This window comes from Podarcis muralis, chromosome Z (genome assembly GCF_964188315.1).
Source record: "Podarcis muralis chromosome Z, rPodMur119.hap1.1, whole genome shotgun sequence".
In the NCBI taxonomy this organism is placed as follows: domain Eukaryota; kingdom Metazoa; phylum Chordata; class Lepidosauria; order Squamata; family Lacertidae; genus Podarcis; species Podarcis muralis.
Window position 1 is genome coordinate 14024656 of NC_135673.1, and position 17471 is coordinate 14042126.

The following is a 17471-nucleotide window of genomic DNA, read 5'->3' on the forward strand; positions in this document are numbered from 1 at the left end:
TCTGAATCTGGCCATGGCAATTCGCCTACCACCTGGTTCTCTGGCGTGGGATTTCCCACTGTGGATCGCCCCACCTTCCCCCCATCTCCCACCAGGCTAATGGCCCAAACAGGCCAACCAAAAGGAACCAGGAAGAGAGACATGGTAGACAAGCAGGAAACCAGACCAATGGGAGAAACTGGATTTGATTGTCACTTTAATCTTGGCTGACCAAGGCATGCACTGTAAAATAGGATGATATTCAAGGCTGGGTTCTTTAACCACATTTATTGTCACTTGTTTGAGTGTCTCCCTCGCCCCTTTCTCTTTAATATATAAAAAAGTAACAGGTTTGGACATTTTTACAATCAGGATTCAGGGTGGGTGGGGTAAACCATAAATATACACCATCAGACCGAGGGAGGCTGGTTGGCAGAACAGCAAAGTCAAGGAAATTTTTCAGCAAGCTTGAAAATGCAAGGAATGCCTCATCTTTTTTGAAGCACAGAGTCACAACTTGAACTGGGGGAAAAACCCCACCACCTCTTCCTCCCTTTGCCCCCAATGCCTTCACCCCCACCCCAATTTAACTAAAACCCCATCCCTGCCAAGGGAATGACTGTGAGAGCACCACAGTAAATGTGCTGAAATTAACACAAACCAACAGTAGGAATCTGAAGCTGGGTATTTTTTTTTGCAGTAAATGCAATTTTTATGGGTTCAAATTCCAGCACATATTTTTCTTTAAAAAGCTCCAATGCCTAGGGTTAACAATCATTTTAAACTCTCACCTGTCTACCCGCCCACCCAATTCTGAACGGAGCAAGGGTTAGAGGAAAGTCTGGAAGCCTTTGGTCTACAAATCCCATTACCCACCACCACCATGTAACCCCAAGCTGGCTACAGGGTCGGATGGGAATTGTGGACTGACAACCTCTAGCAGGCTAGACTACAACCGGTGGGGCGTCCCTGGCTCTATCCACTTACTCATGAACCAAGACACAGGGGCAAAGGCTCACCTAACCCTTCGCTCCCCAATGTGAAGTGCAATTAGGTGACTAATAGTATCATTCTGAAGCTGCCAGGGTATGAAAGCTGCAGATTCTGGTGAGGGCCAGAACCCCTCCAAAGGCGGTAGAAATGTAAGGACATTTTTAGGTCCACCTTAGCTGCAAGACTGAGGGCAAATACAAAACATCCAATATTTTCTCAGGGGGGAGTCCTTCACCAAACTCTTCTCACTCCAACCCCAGACCTCCTGATGTCACTGGCAACTTGCACAGGAGGTTCACCCACGCATGCCCATCTGTGGCAAGTTGAAATGAAAGACACACACAAGGGTATAAACGGCAACATATTGCCTGCTGCAAAACACCCTTTAAATTAATAAAACAAAATAAAGTAAGATGAGCTGCACAGTATTACGCTGGAAGATTCTGCAGAGAAGGTTGGGGCCAGGTGAGTAGTCTGCTTCTGCCCAGTGGATTTCCTCCTCCCAATTTTATTCACAGGACAAGGAAAGAGATAGAAGCCTCTGCCTCAATAGATAACAAAGCCATTGGCTACAGTTAACAAACTGAAAAGCAAAAGTCATTCCCAAATCCTGGGCAGGCAAGTCAGGAGTCCACGTCTTGAGCCCAACTTTCAACAAATTGCTTTAAAGATTATTTGGCATCAAGAAAAAAAAGAAAAAAACAACTGCTCTGTTTAGGCCCCCTTATATTATATTAAAAAAGAGAGAATGTGAGCTGGTTTGGATTTAACAATCCTAATTTGCTAAACCAGCAGTGCATTGTGGTTTCTTTAAACTAGGCTTGGGGAACTTTTGGCCCTGCAGATGTTGCTGAACTACAGTTCCCCTCATCCCTGGCCACACTTGCTGGAGCTGATGAGAATTGTCTTCAGCAACATCAGGAGACCCCAAAGTTCCCCATGCCTGCTTCAAAACCCAAAGCTTCCTGTTGACTCCAAAATGTTGTGATTTAATCCTTGGGCTCCAAATTTGATGTAATAAACCAGGATCAAATCCTGGCCACAGTAATATTCCAGCTGCAACAAGAAACTCTGGTCTAAAATAACCATGATGGAAGGGTCAAAGGCACAGGAGTGAGAAGGGGGCACAACTCTCATTGCCGGGCCAGTAAAGTTTTATTAAACCAGGATCATTATCTCTGAGCTGGCTCCCATATCAGCTGCAGCTCCTGTGAAGGTGACCTGTAGCCAAGTAGATGCTTGCTTGTTGCTCAGACCAAGGACCCAGTGTGACCTGGAAGCTGTTTTATGTAAGGTGAAGACGCTGGACTGAGGTGGCTGATTTCAGGTGCCACAGTGGGTTAGCAGATTGAGATGGACAGATATGACTCATTTGGGGAAGAAAAATCCATTGGGAAGTTCTTCTACAGAAGCATCAATGAAATAAATGGAAGATGCGAAAGAGTGTTCTGATGCAAGTCTCTCCAACCCACTTAATTTGAGGCAGCTTTTCAACTGTTTTGCCCCAATTGGATGGCGCAACAGCTCCTCACAAATGTGCCCTCCCACCCCAAGTTCTCACTTTGGTTTTTGACACCACCCCCATCTCAGCCTGATGCTTCCAGACAGCCAAGTATTTTGTTTGCTTTGTTTTCCTTTACGCGTTGCTTAGCACTTTGAAGTTTCTTTTTAAAAACCCCATGGGCCACTCAGTCATGCATCCAAAGAAAAAGGAAAGGAAACTGATGATGTTGCCTAGAGGTTCGTATTTACAGACGGTCTCATTTTCTACATGTTTACTGCATTAACAGCTAGTACCATCGCTACAATAAGGGCCCCCATAGCGAGTACAAGGGGGTGGATGTCACAGAACCTCAACAATTCCAGATTTCCTGAGTCAAATAAGAGTAAAGAGATTCCAGGTGAATTTGGAGAAGATCCAGGTGAGTTTGGGGAAGATCCAGGTGAGTTTGGGGAAGATCCAGGTGAATTTGGAGAAGATCCAGGTGAATTTGGAGAAGATCCAGCTGAGTTTGGGGAAGATCCAGGTGAATTTGGAGAAGATCCAGCTGAGTTTGGGGAAGATCCAAGTGAATTTGGAGAAGATCCAGGTGAATTTGGGGAAGATCCAGGTGAGTTTGGGGAAGATCCAGGTGAATTTGGAGAAGATCTAGGTGAATTTGGAGAAGATCCAGGTGAGTTTGGGGAAGATCCAGGTGAATTTGGAGAAGATCTAGGTGAATTTGGAGAATATCCAGGTGAATTTGGAGAAGATCCAGGTGAGTTTGGGGAAGATCCAGGTGAATTTGGAGAAGATCCAGGTGAATTTGGAGAAGATCCAGGTGAATTTGGAGAAGATCCAGGTGAATTTGGAGAATATCCAGGTGAGTTTGGGGAAGATCCAGGTGAGTTTGGGGAAGATCCAGGTGAATTTGGAGAAGATCTAGGTGAATTTGGAGAAGATCCAGGTGAGTTTGGGGAAGCGGTGACAGTGGTGGACATACTGTCCAGAGGGCAGCTGCCCATCTTGTTCCTTTTCCACATTGGTGATGGGGGCCATTTGATTGATTAAATATCCCTGTAAACATGTAAGACTTTGCAAGGGTAGAATGTTACTTCACTCTTTTTTCCTTTTTCCTTTTCCTCCCAGTGTCTGTGGGTGGGGAAGTATTGTGAAAAATGGTTCTCCTCGGTTATGACCTTGACGGCAACCCATTTTTCATCCCTCACACATGCTAAATGCCCACTGGGCGAGACCATGGGCACGTCAATACATGGCTCAACGCAAGATGCAGCAACTTCGCTTCCCTCTTGTCGTGTTGCAGTGCGAGGAGCGCAAGGAAAAAAATGTTCAGATTTGGCAAAAGTGGGAACACTCTGGCACTAAAACAAAACAAACCCTGACCCCTTTTCCTGTGTGCTCCCTTTTCAGGCAGAAAAGCTCATCTATGGCACTGAGGAAGGAGAGCAGGACGCTGCTTTGGTGACTCTCCCCTGCGGCCTGATGGGAAGGGAGCCCACAGCTGCCGCTGAGACAACTCAACCCCTGGGCTGGGCCCAGGAGGGGAGGAGGTGGGGGAATGTGGCCCGGTCACAGGTCCAAGTCTCATAGCTGCCGTCTGTGCAGGCGCCCAGTGATCCTTTTGCCCATGGCCTTCATTAGCTTCCCCTCTAGGTTTTCTCCTCCCTGTCTGTCTTCCGCCTTGTGATGTTTCGAGGCTTGATTTTGAGCGAAAGTTCCCACAAGGCCTCCTCCGCCAGGTGGTCGCTGAAGTCATTGAAAAATGAGATGATGTCATCATTCCGTTTGATGTCGTAATGCCTGCAGCAATGAGAGAGAGAGAGAGAGATGTTTTATAACAGAAAGTGCCGCTTTATTCAGGACTGCCCCCTAGCTGGAAGCCAAAAGAATGCAATCGTCAATTCACTGCCTGCCCACCCCAAAAGGCAAGGCTCACTGATATAACCAGAACATAAACATTCTGCAAGCCAAGCATCCAAAATCCTGTGCTAAGAGAAGTCAGATACTGTGGTCTGTATAAATTGGACAGATTCACCTAATTCCCCTCCTTCACTATCTTCCTTGGCTGCTTCTGAGGGTGCAGTAAATGTCTCCAAATGGTTAAGGTAAAGGTACCCCTGCCCATACGGGCCAGTCTTGCCAGACTCTAGGGTTGTGCGCTCATCTCTCTATAGGCCAGCGCTGTCCGCAGACACTTCCGGGTCACGTGACCAGCGTGACAAGCTGCGTCTGGCGAGCCAGCGCAGCACACGGAACGCCATTTACCTTCCCGCTGGTAAGCGGTCCCTATTTATCTACTTGCACCCGGAGGTGCTTTCAAACTGCTAGGTTGGCAGGCGCTGGGACCGAACGACGGGAGCGCACCCTGCCGCGGGGATTTGAACCACCGACCATGCGATCGGCAAGTCCTAGGCCCTGAGGTTTTACCCACAGCGCCACCTGCGGTCCTCTCCAAATGGTTAGGCTAAAATAAAAAGCTGGTTGGTTCTCTGCCTGCCCAGCCATATCCGTTACAAGGCTACTATAGATGTAATCCCGTAAATGTCCACAACACGACAAGCAGCCCGGTGCATGGGGAACGAGGCGCCCCTCACACATCAAGAGGTATTTCCTGTCTTCCAATATACATGCAGGTCCTGCTTACCAGCCACAATGCATTTCCTGAAAATTGTTAGACAAGTGCTTGCATAACAAGTCCATGATTTCCATTGATTCTTATGGGAACATTTCTAATCCATGATCTCTCTCTCCCCCCCCCTCCCACCACCACCACGGCCTCTTCCTTAAATGGCTGCAGTCAACCAGCAAAGAGACAAAAGAAAAACTCCCCTGCTGCCTGATTTGTCCAACCTCTCTCCTTGGTCCATGGCTTTTGCCTGAAAATGGCTGTTGGTGACCAGCAGCAAAGTTGTGGCTAATAGTTTCTGGCTTCAATCAAGTGGACAGTGAAGTGAAGTGTAACTCTCCACCCCCCACCCTTTCATAAAATGCCAGTCTAGGCAAGTTTCTTGCTCTTTGCTATAGTCACACATTGCATGCTCCTAGTCCTCAAGTGTTCATAGGTGTGCACAATGGAAGAGAGCAGTGGGTACCACTTACACTTGCTGGAAGCACCTCATGCTGTCCAGGATGTTGAACTGCTGCCAGCGCTTGGAGAAGTTGACTTTGCCATCAATGTAGTCCGGATTCCCCAAGTGGACAAAGGTCAAGTCTTGCAGTATGAGACCTCTGGAGAGAAAGAGGTGTGAAAGTGGAAGATGAAGGCCTTCTGTTATGGTTTGAAATGACCAGTGTGTTCACATAGGTCTATTAATATCTCTGGGTCCAACCCAGAGGGCAGGACTTCAGTTACAGGAGGGTAGATTCCTGGTGAACACCAGGAGAAATGTCTTGATGGGAAGAGCAGTTTTAAAAGGGAACTGTTGACCTAAAGCAGGCGTGGGGAGCCTTTGGCCCTCTGGATGTTGCTGAACTACAACACCCATGATCCCTGGCCATGCTTACGCAGTCTGATGGGATCTCTGCTCCTGACCTGGAGGGATAGTGGTCTCTCATTCGCTGTGAGAGATTCGGCCAGCCATCTGTTGGTGGTGACCTTCCTCTGGACTTCCCCAAACTGAGCAGCAGGTGAGGTGGACCAGATGGATTGCAAGACTCCCCTTGCAGCCAGCAGTGAAACCCCAGAGACTGTTTGTCTGTGTGAGCTACTCACAAGTAAGGTATGCAAGGTGGCTCCACCTCTGAGAGGGCAGCTCGGTATGCCCGGAAGGAGGAAGAACTGTCAATCAGAGTGCAATACTCAGCCAGACCCTGGCAGGAGACACAAAACATGAAGACATAGCATGAATTGTCTGAGAGACTGAACACATTTGGATGCTCCACAAATCCAGGTGGGTTGGAGGCAAAAGATGCACCTCTCTGTATTCTGCTATGGGACACAGAAGAATCTAGCACCTCAAGAACCTCATTCCTGCCAAACAGCAACAAAAACGAAAAAGCAAGTGGCTAGCAGCTCTCATGGTTGTGGTGAAAAACTTAAGGGCACACACTTTACTACACAGTGTTTCCCGTCAACAGCTGATGATTGGTGGCAGCCCGTCTTGTTACTGCAATCCACTGGAAAGAAACTCAAGAGCTTGCGCTAGACAAGGGATACCACCTTTTATGGAATATTGAGATTATACAGGAGAAATCACACACATTCCAAAATATTGACAAGGAGGATTATCAGCACCAGACTCTTTTCAAATGGTGTGGACTCTTTTATTTCTTACACAGCGAGTGAAACTTTCTCTTCACAACTGTCTGCTCAAGCTTGGGAGATTTGGAATTACATCTGACTGTAATATGCTGTCTTCTTCTCTTTCATGTATACTGAAATTGTGGTGATCCAAATGTTTAATGTTTGGTTTGTTGTTTTATAATGTGGATGGCAGGAACAGGGAAGTTGCTTAATTTGGTTTTTTTTAATTATGGTTTTCTCCCTTCTTCCCCCACCTCACTCCTTCTTTCTCCCTTCTTTCTTTTTCCGTTTTGCTCTTCTCTTTTGCTATGCTCCTGTTGTCATTTTTTATGTACCGTCACTGTTGAAAATACTATAAGAAGCTATTTACCAAAAAACAAACAAGCCCAAAACGAGTTGACAACTGGCAGCAGAAGGCATTGAGTGGTTCCTTTGAAAAGCACTGCCTTTAAGGCAAGGTGTACATGTTAGCCAATGCAGTACCCTCCAGATGTGGTTGGGCTACAGCTTCTGTCATCCCTGGCTGGCTAGGCCTGATGGGGTGGTGGAGGAGTCTAACAACATCTGGAAGGTTTTGTTCATACAAAACATCTTCATCTGCTTCAAGGAGCAAAGACTGAAGTACCAGGGAAGAGCAAAGCGGGAGTGAGCTCCTCTGTGGTATGCAGAGTGTGGCTTCTGAATTTGGCTAGACAGCTGACTTTACCTTTTGCAATCCCACACAGAGAAATATTAGTAGAGTAAAAATAGCAAAGTTGCTTATTTTAGGAAGTGCATTAACTTGGACAGAAAAGACTGTAGTTTTATGCTAACTAACTAGTCAAGAGGAAACAAAGGCAGCCATGCTTGCTCTTTGTTCTTTCTAGTGCTGGACTTGTAACTTTTGGAAACATAGGACGAAAACATTTTTGAAAAGATATATATTGAAAAACCGACCTCTGAGGTTTGTTTCTGCCACTCGAGCCTCCGGATGGGTGCTGAATCCAGGGCAGAGAGTATAGCCAAGTAGGAGTTGAAGTTGTTGAGCTTTCGTAAGTGCTGGAGCAAAACGGAAAAAAGAGGACGAAGGGTTGGAGGTGTTCCAAGGTGTTCTGGGGTGGGGGGAGAAGGTGGCAGTGTGGCATAGTAGTTAGAATGCTGGGCTTGGGCCTTGGAGAGACCAGGATTCAAATCCCCACTTGGGCAGGAAGCTCACTGGGTGGCCTTGGGGCAGTCACTCTGCTGCTTAGCCAACTACAAGGTTCTCCTCACAATGTTGTTGTGGGGATAAAATGGGGAGGGGGCAAACCACGCATGCTCCTTGGAGGAAAGGTGGGATATAAACACATGAAACAAAATGAAATGAAAGGCCACTTGTCAGGGCAAAGGGCTGGGCTGTGGGCAGATGTAGAACTTCCTGGAATTTGGTAACACCTTAGTCCTGGAACTGTGGATCAGGAGTCTGCTTTGGAATTTGGACCTGCCAAAATTCACGAAGCATCTCCAGTCTGACCCACACAGGTGTATCCCTAGATCGGGCTTCAGCCTTAGGCTGTGACATCACTGAGGTTCAAACCTACAAGTCCCTGGGCACTCACAATGATGGTGGTGGTTGTAATAGCAACCCTTTGTAGGACTTACCTTCATGATCTTTATAAACTTCAGGAGCAACCTCTCTCGGTCCTGGGCTTTCTCCTGCTGCATAATTATTGAGCGGACCCTGTGAGTTTGCAGATTGGGAGAGATGCAACAACGCAGCCATCAGGATTAAACAGTTCAAGCAGGTTTCTGATCCAGGAATCCCTGCTGAGCTGCTAAGCGCTGGCTGAAGCACCAGTAATGTTGGCTTCCTGATTCATCTTGGCTGGTAGTCCTGGAAGACCTGCCCCCTGCCTTGCAGGCCTTTTTCCACCTGGCCTGGGAGGGCAGCATCCTGACTGTCTCCAGCTACAAAAGCTGAGGCTGTGGAACAGAATCTTGGGCTGGGGTGCCATTTAGGGGGTTTGTTGTGGATGGGATTGTTGCTGGCGTTGCTGTTAATTTTTTGGCTCTTATGATTCTATGTGGAAATTGTTAAATTTGGTTGTTTTGTTTACTGTTTGTTTTTGGTGTTTTGTTTATTGTTTAAAATAATTGCTCTCTTGCGCAAAAAGCTTTCCTCTCTCTTTCTCAATGACCAAGAAGCATGTGCACCTCCTACACACAGGAACTAATCTGCAGCACTCACTTTCAGAACAGCAGACAGTGGAACACATTTCTTGAAGTTTGTGAGTCAGTGCGTTACATTTTTCCTAGCAGGGATCCCAATGTCAACCTTGTCCTATTTCCCACCACCGCCCCAAAACCTGGCAGGATGAGGAAGGCTATGTCGCCCCTAGCAACCTTTCCTGAGGACTAGTAGATTATGCTAACTCAAAAGGTGGGTTGGTTGGTGAGAGGGGAAAACGCAATTTCTAAGGGAAGGGCTCAATATTATATGAAGAATCAAATGAAGAATCAGAAATTCTTTTTCCTGTTCCCTTCTTTGTTTTTTTCCTTTTTCCTGTAAGCTTTCTCTACCTTCCTGTCTCTTTCTTTTTCTTCTTTCATGGCCTGTGTTTTTATTTAGATTGGCTTTGATAAAAAGATATTTGATATTAATTTTTATTCAGCAGGGGCTGATGGGAGATGTAGTCCAAGGCATCTATAGAGAACCTAATTGGAGACGGCTAGTCTACACTAATTGGCAGTGACCCTCCAGGACAGGATTTCAGATAGAACTCTTTCCCTATCTGAAGATGCTGGGGATCAAACATAAGATCATCTATGTGCAAAGTGCAGGCTCCACCGCCAGAGCTATGTTCTTTCCCTCAAATTAATGCAGGTGTGGGAAGATGCAAAGTGCTATGGTGGGAGGGCATGAACAAGCCAGATTTGATTTCATGGGGAGGAGGATGTTTTGCCTGGAGATCACATCTAGCATGGCCTGGTGTAGTGGTTAGAATGTTGGCCAGTCACTACCCTACCTCACAGGACTGTTGTGAAGATAAAATATAGGAAAGGAGAGGAAGAACTGTGTAGGCGACCTTGCATTCAGAAAGGTGAACTGTAGTAAATAGATAAACAACACTTCATGGTGCTACTCTGAATAAAAACGAACCTCTTAGACCTCCAAAGCCTGCCTCTTGTCAAAAAATGTGAGCCACAAACCAGGGACTTCCTTTGTGCATTGCTCAGAACCGCAGCCCTTCCTGTGATCCCTCAAAATACACACACCCTCTTGTCATCAATGCAGCTTCCCCTCCCAAGAAAATATGCAACTCCGAAACCAGACAGGAAGTGAGATTTGTTGCTCTTTTGTCTTTCTTACCAGTACGACATGTTATTAAAGTGCTCGGTGAATTGTGTCAAGTTGGGGCTTTTCTCTTCATTCTGCTCTTTTGCCCAAAGCAGAACTTCAGGGATCTGCAAAGGAAAAAAAAAAAAAGGTGGCAAAAGGGACAACTGAAAACACAGATACGTCCAGGGAAGGGAGGGCTTCCCCTTGACAGCGAGAGCTGCCTAAGCTGCACTGTCAAAATGTCAAAGTGTGCAACTGCTTACTTCTCTTATAAATATTCAGGAATCTAGTAGGACAGTTCCAACTATACATAAAATGGTTTGGTCTTTTAAAGGTAAAAACAGGATCAGTTGAAGAATGGATAGATGAATGAAGAAAAATGAAATGCAAATCCAATTCATGGAGTCAATGGTTTTGATGATAGGTTATAGAAACAACAACAATGAATGCTGTAAAGGGAACATTAGTACTGTATTTTACAGTAGATTGCATGTTATGTTAAGTGGAAGATTCTTAATTCTATATGTAGAATAGGACGTGTGCTTTAAAGAAATGGAATCTGAATCTGAAATACAGCTCAAGGCAAGAGGAAGGCTAATTTATATTAATACTTTAATCAATATTACTTTTGCAATAGTTTGGTATGGGTAATAATAAGAAAATATATTTAAAAAAGAAAACTCTGTGTTTGTGTGTGTGTGTGTGTGTGTGTGTGTGTGTGTGTGTGTGTATTAAAAAGTTGCATCCCGCCCTGGAAAAGTTGTTTGGGAGGGAGGCCACCACACATCACATCCGCACCATATATTTAAAGCACATCTATCCCATGTTAACAGTCTTGTGATTCCCCAAAGCATTCTTAGAAACAGTAGCTTAGCCCTTTCAGAGCTATAATTCCCAGCACCCTTAACAAACAACAGTGCCCAGGATTCTTCGGGAGAAGCCATGTGTTTTAAATGTTTTAAGTGTGAATGTGACCCCAGGAACCAGAAAACCGTGGAGTTAGCAGGCAGCCACCTATGAGTGGTGCTTTGGGCTAACATGAGCCTTTCACCTTTTCACAAAATGTATTTCTTGTGGGACAGTGGCTGTTCTCCCTCTAAGTATGGTTTAGGTGCTTCTTCTACAAGAATACAGGCCAGCTCTGACATGTTGTTTGTAATACCTCAATTTTATAAAAGAGCTCTGCATCCAGGAGGGTCAGTTGTTCTGCTATCTCATGGCTGTGGAAATCGTGGAGGGTCCCTGGTCTGGACAAGGAAAGAATGAAAAAGGTGATGCACAAGCTCTGAAGTGTCTTAGTTTGCTCTTCCTTTTTAAGCCTCCCCAAGTTTCTAGTCATTTTAGTTCCAGAGGGATGTTTGCACACGTGTGGTGACATCTCAGAAACTAGTAAGGTAGGATAAATATATAGGTGCCGCCCCCAGCTTCCTGAACTTTTTTAGCAGGTTCCCACTCAATGGGACTGCTTTCCTGTTGACCTAAAAGTACTCCAGAGTAGTGAGGAAAAGAAATCACACACAATAATGTGGGCACTAAGAAGCACTTCAAGTGTGGTACAATTCACTCCAACGAACTGCAAGTATTGCATTCTACTCTGGCACTGAATACTTGCAAGGAATTATATATGATTAAAGCAATTTGAACCTTGCAAGTGCCAGACATTTTGCAAAAGATATTTGAGCAAATATACTTCACAAAGACTTTGGGGTCCTTGGCTTGGGATTGGGTTTCCCCCTACTTTTGAGGGAAGACCAAAAACAGCACCATCTCACCTGGCTGCCACCCATCGAGCCGCAAGAGGTTTGATCGAGTTGGTGTATCGCAGCATTTTCTTCTGATCCACTTTGTCAAGGATGTTTTTGCGCAGGACTCTGGCAAGGCTGAGCTCCCCATTGCAGACCAAGCGGAACACAAGGTCCATGAGCAGCTTGAGGATCTCCTCCGTCAGCTCCACCAAACTGAGAAAGAAAATGTGTGAGAAACCTAGGGCAAGTCCCCTTCAGCCAGTATATATGTACATGTGCTGCACTCACCCACACCATTTACAACCAGTGCTTTTTACCCCCAAAAGCTGTCTAAAAAGACATGGCACGCAATGGAAAGAGAGGAGGAAAAATACAAGCACAGGGTCCTGAATTTACAGCCAATATCAGAGGCTGACTTTTGGAATATATATATATATATATATATATATATATATATATATATATATATGAGAGGCTGACTTGCTTTCAATAAAGAGCAAAACTACTTCCCCTCACCCCCAACATCAGAGCCAGGAGCAGAGCTGGTGACAATCTCTAGGCTGGCTCCTGCTATGGTCATATTTAATGAAAACTCTTCATTCTGATGATGTGAGTTTTCGCTTATTTTTAAAAAGGCACGAAAACCAGCTGCTAGTCCTCATAATCGCAGCAGAAAAAGTTCTGTTTTCTGCATCTGTTAAGAAGCATGGTCTTATCATCTGCCCCAAAATCTGTGCTGTGAAGCAGCTAAATGGTGCAGGTCTAATAACTTCTCAATTGTCTTAATGCATGTTTAATGCTTTGAAAAATACATAAAGACCAGCAGTAGTGGTGATTGGGTTGTAGTAGTTTCTCATCAGCATGAACTGTAGGGACTTCTGTCCATTGCCCTGGGTAACCTTGCAAAGGGAGTAAGGATAAGTCTCCTCCATGTGGTGCAATGATTGGCATTTCAGATCCATGCAACTGTGATTAGAAAGTGAGAAAAAACTCGCTCACCACAGCTCATCCACAACTCGGACCAGGACGAAGAAGGTGTTCTTGCTTACTCGCTTCTTGAAGGTGTCTGGACAGTGGCAGAATTTCTCATATGTTGAGGGGCAAGTTAAAGGACTAACATGACATAGCTGAGTTGCAAGGACCAAACCAATGCAGAAGACCTTAAGGTACCTCTCATTTACAGTGAACCCTCCAGTTCTGAACCTGGGTGGGCAGCCTCAGGGAGAAGTATTAAACTCAAGTATCACCAACCTGTTGCCAGTCCAGATGACACAAGACTACAACTCCCATCACCCCTGGACATGCTGGCAGGGGATAATGGGAGCTGGAGTCTAGCAACATCTGGAGGGCCAAGGGATCCCAATTCCTGGGCTGCAGCAGGCTAAGAAGAAACAGTTGCATGTTATCTTCCTGGTTCCAGGATAATTCTGCCCACCTAGGAAGCCTGTTTGGTTCTCCCTGGCCCGGCTTGGCTGTAAATGCTCCCAGGTAAGGTCAGATCCAGTTTCTCCCAAAGAGCTCAAAGACCCCATTCTACTAAGACTCGTACCCAGAGCTCCTGGCTGACATGCCGGGATTCACGTGCACCCAAGCACACTGCAAAAATAATAGCCAGTTGCTAGTCGTCATAATTACAAAGGAAAAGCTCAGCAGTCTGTTGGCCATCCCTATTCCCAAAGCACAGTGCCGCTTCCTGCTGCCCAGAGTGGCTGGGGAAACTCAGTTAAATGGATGGGGTATAAATATTATTGTTATTATTATTACTATTCCAAAGATTCTGCTTCTCATCCAGCTTGAAACCTATAAGGCATATAACAGTACAGATCTAATAACCCACATCCCTGAGAGGTGTCACAGAAAGAAAGGAAATGCAGAAATAAAAGCGAACAGGGGCTTTACACACACACACACACACACACACACACACAGAGAGAGAGAGAGAGAGAGAGAGAGAGAGAGAGAGAGAGAGAGAGAGAGCGCTTCATTCCTGCCTTCTGCCTGAGAGGAGAATGCTGCTGCTCTCATTCCTGCCTGTGCAGATGGGAGCATAGATTTATAGCTTCTGGCCACGAGCAAAGGATTTCCACCGACAGCTGGGAGGAGGGCAGTGCAGAGGCTGCTGCGTCACATTAATCAGCAGCAGCAGCAGCAGGGGCCATTTCTTGGCAGCAGGTGGCAGTGATGAGCCAGGTGTGGCACCATGCCTCTGGAACACGCTGGCACACGACCGGCAAAGCCACAAGGCCTGTGCGCTCAAGTGGAGAACGTGGGTGGTTTAGAAAAATATATCGCCCTAGGACAAAGGCAGAAAGGATGGCATTCTGCAACACTAAGGGAAGGCATCACTCCTTTTGTGTGCAGGAGTGGAAGGGAAGGTGGGGAGAGGCGAATGAGAGCCACAAACACCCCTCCCGTTGCAGAAAGATTGGGGGCAGGGAGCCATTTGCAGCCCAAGGGCCATATTCCCTAATGGGATACCTTGTGGGGGCCACACAGGAGGGCCAGTGGCAAGAATGGGCAGAGGAATGGATGTAAAATTTATCTTTGTACATTAGGCAAGTTCCTACACACACACACACACACACACACACACACACACACACACACCACTCTACCCTCCAACCAGGCAAGCAAGAGGCACTATCAGAGTTCAAGGATGCATTCCAGCTTGACAAAAGAACTCAGATTTTGTTGCAAGGCCAGTGAGAGGTGTGTGGTGTGTGTGTCCTGAAGAGAAGAGTTGTGACCTGGAGATAGTTCCAAAGGTCAGACAAGAGAGGCCTGAAGGGCTTCATTTGGCCTCCAGAACTGAAGAAGATGGTTGTGGGAAGGAGACGGATTGGCAAGAACTGCCATCTACCCTGAAACCTTAAAGAGAAACGGTAGCCCTTATGAAAGATGCTGATGGATAAATCTGTCAATTCTGGTTACTCTCTGATTTTCGTTTTTAAGGTTCAGATCAACCCATTCCTGCATCTATTTACACATGTCTCCCCACCCCCCCCAAAAAAAGTCTGTGTGAAAACAGCAAGCGACTTTCATGAACATTTCTCCTGATATATATGTAGCTCTGTATGCAGGTTTCCTGCTATGGTCCCACTAAGCACATCTCCTTGAAACAGGTGGTGGGGAGAGAATGGGTAAGAAGCCTGCACTTCACAGGCTTCTTTAGCCTTTTCTCTGCTTGCTCTCCTGCAGCTCACTTAAAGGAGAAGTTCCTGCCCATCAGCTGACATCACCAGTGAAGACAGTAGGTGGGCTTTATTTGTGGGGAAATGGCACTGCAGGCAAAACTGGGCCCCCTTGGTGCGCCAAGATTGGCCCAAAGGGTGGAGGTTTCCCACCCCCAATCCACCCCCCCATTTTCTGTGCCCGCTTTTGGGTTGGGGAACTGCATCACAAAATTCAGAAAAGTGCAAATTTCAAAATATAGCTGTGTCTCAGCTTGCGAATGTGATGGATGCCTAAGGAGAGAAAACACGACAGCATCCAGGGAGTGGCCACAGTGCAATGGTCCCCCCTTCCAGCTCAAATGGAAATCTAAATATTCCCTTCTTTTTGTCCAAAGACTCCAGTCTTCACAAATTCCTCTTCTTACAACCTGGTTCCTGGGGGGTGGAAGAAGAGAGAAACCTCAAGCTTCTTCACACCACCTTGTTTTGAATCTTTGGGTACAACTGACAACCCAAAGGAATATAAAAAGCTGCCTTCTACCTAGCTTAGTACTGCCCAGACTGACTGGCAGTGGCTCTCCAGGGTTTCAGGCAAAAGGACACTCTCAGCCCTACCTGGAGAGGATGGAGAGTGGACTTGGGACCTTCGGCATGCAAAGCGGGTGCCCTGAGCTATGGCCTTCCCTGATTTCATAGCAAAATGAAAGCAGGGATCTGGTCCTCATGTTCCTGAAAAAAGTTGATTTTAAATAGGAACCTAAGGAACTGCCTTATGCTGAGTTGGACCAATGGTCCATCTAACTAGACCAGGGGTCTGCAACCTTTAAGACAAAAAGAGCCACTTGGACCCGTTTCCGAAGAAAAAAACACTGGGAGCCGCAAAACCACTGCGACATTTAAAGCAAATATAACACTGCATATATTGTTTCTTACCTTAATGTCCGATCTGACAGTGGGCGGGAAGGTGACGTTGGGACGGTGCGTGACAAACGCACGCAGACGGTGCGTGACAAACGCACGCACCGCCCCCATGCAACGTCACAGCCAGTACAGCGCCCGCCACAGTGGGGAGTGTCGGGGCGCGCAATGCGCCTCCTCCCCTCGCTGGTATCCGCCCTGGAGCTGCGGCAAAGGTGTAAAAGAGCCACATGCGACTCCGGGGCCGCGGGTTGCAGACCCCTGAACTAGACAATAGAGTGTCCGGCATCAGTTCTTTAGGATTTCAAGCAGGAGTCTTTTACCTGGAGATGTTGGTGATTGAGACCTTCTGCACGTAAAGCAGATACTCTGCCAATGCGCTACGGAAGGGCCACACTGACACTGTTCTAAACTGACTAGGGGTTCTGCCTCTTGGAAGGTAGACACACTGCACAATTTGGGCAGGGGAGAGAGGGGTGGGGAGATTTGCTGAGTGTTTGAAAGGATATCTGTATTGCAGTTTTTTGATGAGGTCTTCAGGTGTGATGAACGTGCGGTAAGTGGTCAAAAAGGCCTCACAGTACAGCACCAAATCTGTTGAGGACAAAAGAAGAAAGAGAAGAAAAGATAAGACACCTGTCAATCAACAGAACAGCTTTTACCCAATATGGTGCCCTCTCAATGTTTTGGACTACAACGCTCATCCGTCCTAGCAAGCATGCCTAAGAGGAAGAATCAAATAGAAACACACGGTCTCAGTTTACCCAGATCATGTTTAGGGGGTCAGGAAGCCAGAGAGAGAATTGGAACACATGACTCTAAGGCACAACCCTAACACCCAAACCACAGTGTGTTGGTGTTGTTGCTGCTGCTAATAACTGTATCTATTAAATTTCTTACCCACTCTTCATTCATCATGATGCTCCAATACAACTCTCAAAATCAATCAAGACAAGAGATGTTGTAGCAAACAATATCACAGTAAAGAAGGGCAACTTCAGCGTGTTCAGTTGCATGGGAATCTAGTTACCATTCAGTTTGTTGTGTCTTACTCAGAGTAGACCCACAGAAATTGATAAGATGCTTAGGTACATTAACTTCAATGAGCCAATTCTTGAGTGGAACCTAGCTGGGTAGAATGCAGTCAAATTTAATACGTGAGCAGTGCAGAGTCAACTTCGAAGCTCTCACTAGGCAAAAACAACAATCAGAACTGTACTGTAAATGGAAATGACTGACAATAGGCAAACAACAAGCCCGCATACCCCAATGAAATCTACAGTGGCCCCACTTGCAGACAGGGAGCTAACACGCTCCCTTCCGCAGATGTACACAACTATAACTGTTGCAGCGAATGTTATCTCTTGTCTGATTGCAGCTAAGCAGAATCCTCCTTTGCGTGTTGCCCCTGATTCAAAGCTCCTGCCTGCTCTGATCTGCAAAACGTGACAAGTTATGTGGGGAGTTTTCAGCAAGCCACTCTCACTTCTGTGATACCTTTCCTGTCGGTCTCTGTGGCGTGGACCAAGAGGATGTCGCCCGAACCGCCACGAACATCTGGTCCGTCGTCGCCCTGTATGAGAAGCAAAACAAATGGAGATTGTGCTTCAGGTGGCTCCCC

General features: G+C 46.4%; 1 protein-coding gene across 10 annotated transcripts in view; it reads right to left on the reverse strand.

The window, feature by feature from the left end:
* Positions 1-248: 248 nt before the first annotated feature.
* RAPGEF1 (Rap guanine nucleotide exchange factor 1) overlaps positions 249-17471 on the reverse strand; it is a 115138-nt gene continuing 97915 nt past the window's right edge. For 9 of the 10 annotated variants that reach the window (XM_077922554.1, XM_077922553.1, XM_077922551.1 and 6 more), the window contains 11 exons: positions 17348-17423; positions 16356-16444; positions 12759-12847; positions 11787-11972; positions 11177-11261; positions 10045-10139; positions 8337-8415; positions 7653-7754; positions 6186-6283; positions 5573-5701; positions 249-4273 (listed from right to left, as the gene is read on the reverse strand). In XM_077922554.1, the coding sequence (XP_077778680.1) occupies positions 4123-4273; positions 5573-5701; positions 6186-6283; positions 7653-7754; positions 8337-8415; positions 10045-10139; positions 11177-11261; positions 11787-11972; positions 12759-12847; positions 16356-16444; positions 17348-17423 (1179 nt within the window). In that variant the 3' untranslated portion in view covers positions 249-4122. Of the gene's footprint in view, positions 4274-5572; positions 5702-6185; positions 6284-7652; positions 7755-8336; positions 8416-10044; positions 10140-11176; positions 11262-11786; positions 11973-12758; positions 12848-16355; positions 16445-17347; positions 17424-17471 lie in introns of those variants that run through there. The other variant, XR_013391375.1, reaches the window with a different exon arrangement.